We start from the raw sequence: 1,070 nt of genomic DNA, 5'->3' as shown, positions 1-1,070 counted from the left end.
ATATACATAAATATAACCACACATACACTCACACACCACACACGCACGCACACGCACGCGCGCAAACTTCCTTTGTTTAAATTTGTAACAAAATTTTTTCTCTGTCGCAACAGATGTTATGGTTTGAATGGAGCATATACTTATAAACACATAGATACAAACAATTTAACAAACAAACAAACATATACAAACAAACAAACATATACAAACAAACAAACATATACAAACAAATAAACATACAAACATACCTAAGAACCCAATTATTATTTTACCAATTTTTTTTAAGTAATGACATTCACAAGAAATTTTACCAGACCCAGTTCCCTCTTCAATTCTCACACTGTGAGATTGGAAACTTTTCATTCTAGCATCAAACATAACGGTTCTAGGGTACGGAATACTGCTTTTTTGCATGAAGTTCAAGTAATTAACTCATTATACCTATTTAAAAACAAGTTAAAAACTTTTTTAGTCAGAAAAAACACTTATTTTAAATAATTCTACACAATTCTACACTAGACTGTACACTAATTTTAATGTTGTTGTGGCTGTATTGTTAACCGTTTGGTATAAGAAATATAACAGTATCATGATATGAATGATTGTATGATGTTTGTTTGTGTGTGCGTTTGTGTGTGTGTGTTTGTGTGTGTGAGCTTGAGTTTATGTGAGTTTATCATCTTCATCATCATTACCACCCTCATCACCTTCATCATCATCATTACCATCATCGTCCTCACCTTTCTTATATTATGTTTCCGCTGTGTAATCAATCTTCCCGCTCTTTCATCAATGTCATCATCATCATCTTCATCATCATCACAATCATCATCATCGTCACCATCATAGCAATCATCATCGTCACCATCATAGCAATCATCATCGTCACCATCATAGCAATCATCATCGTCACCATCATAGCAATCATCATCGTCACCATCATAGCAATCATCATCGTCACCATCATAGCAATCATCATCGTCACCATCATAGCAATCATCATCGTCACCATCATAGCAATCATCGTTATCATCATCGTCGTCATCATCATAGCAATCTTCATCACCATC

General features: G+C 34.2%; 1 protein-coding gene across 1 annotated transcript in view; it reads left to right on the top strand.

Moving 5' to 3' along the window:
• Positions 1-288: 288 nt before the first annotated feature.
• Positions 289-1,070, top strand: part of HELRODRAFT_182778 (hypothetical protein) — a gene marked incomplete at both ends in the record, with an annotated part of 7,259 nt that continues 6,477 nt past the window's right edge. Inside the window, one exon of the mRNA XM_009033505.1 lies at positions 289-390. Within this exon, the coding sequence (XP_009031753.1) occupies positions 289-390 (102 nt within the window). The remainder of the gene's footprint in view (positions 391-1,070) is intronic.

The sequence above is a fragment of the Helobdella robusta genome (genome assembly GCF_000326865.2).
Source record: "Helobdella robusta unplaced genomic scaffold HELROscaffold_92, whole genome shotgun sequence".
Lineage (NCBI taxonomy): Eukaryota > Metazoa > Annelida > Clitellata > Rhynchobdellida > Glossiphoniidae > Helobdella > Helobdella robusta.
Note: the sequence above shows the minus strand (reverse complement) of the source record. Positions and strands in the feature narration are given on the sequence as shown.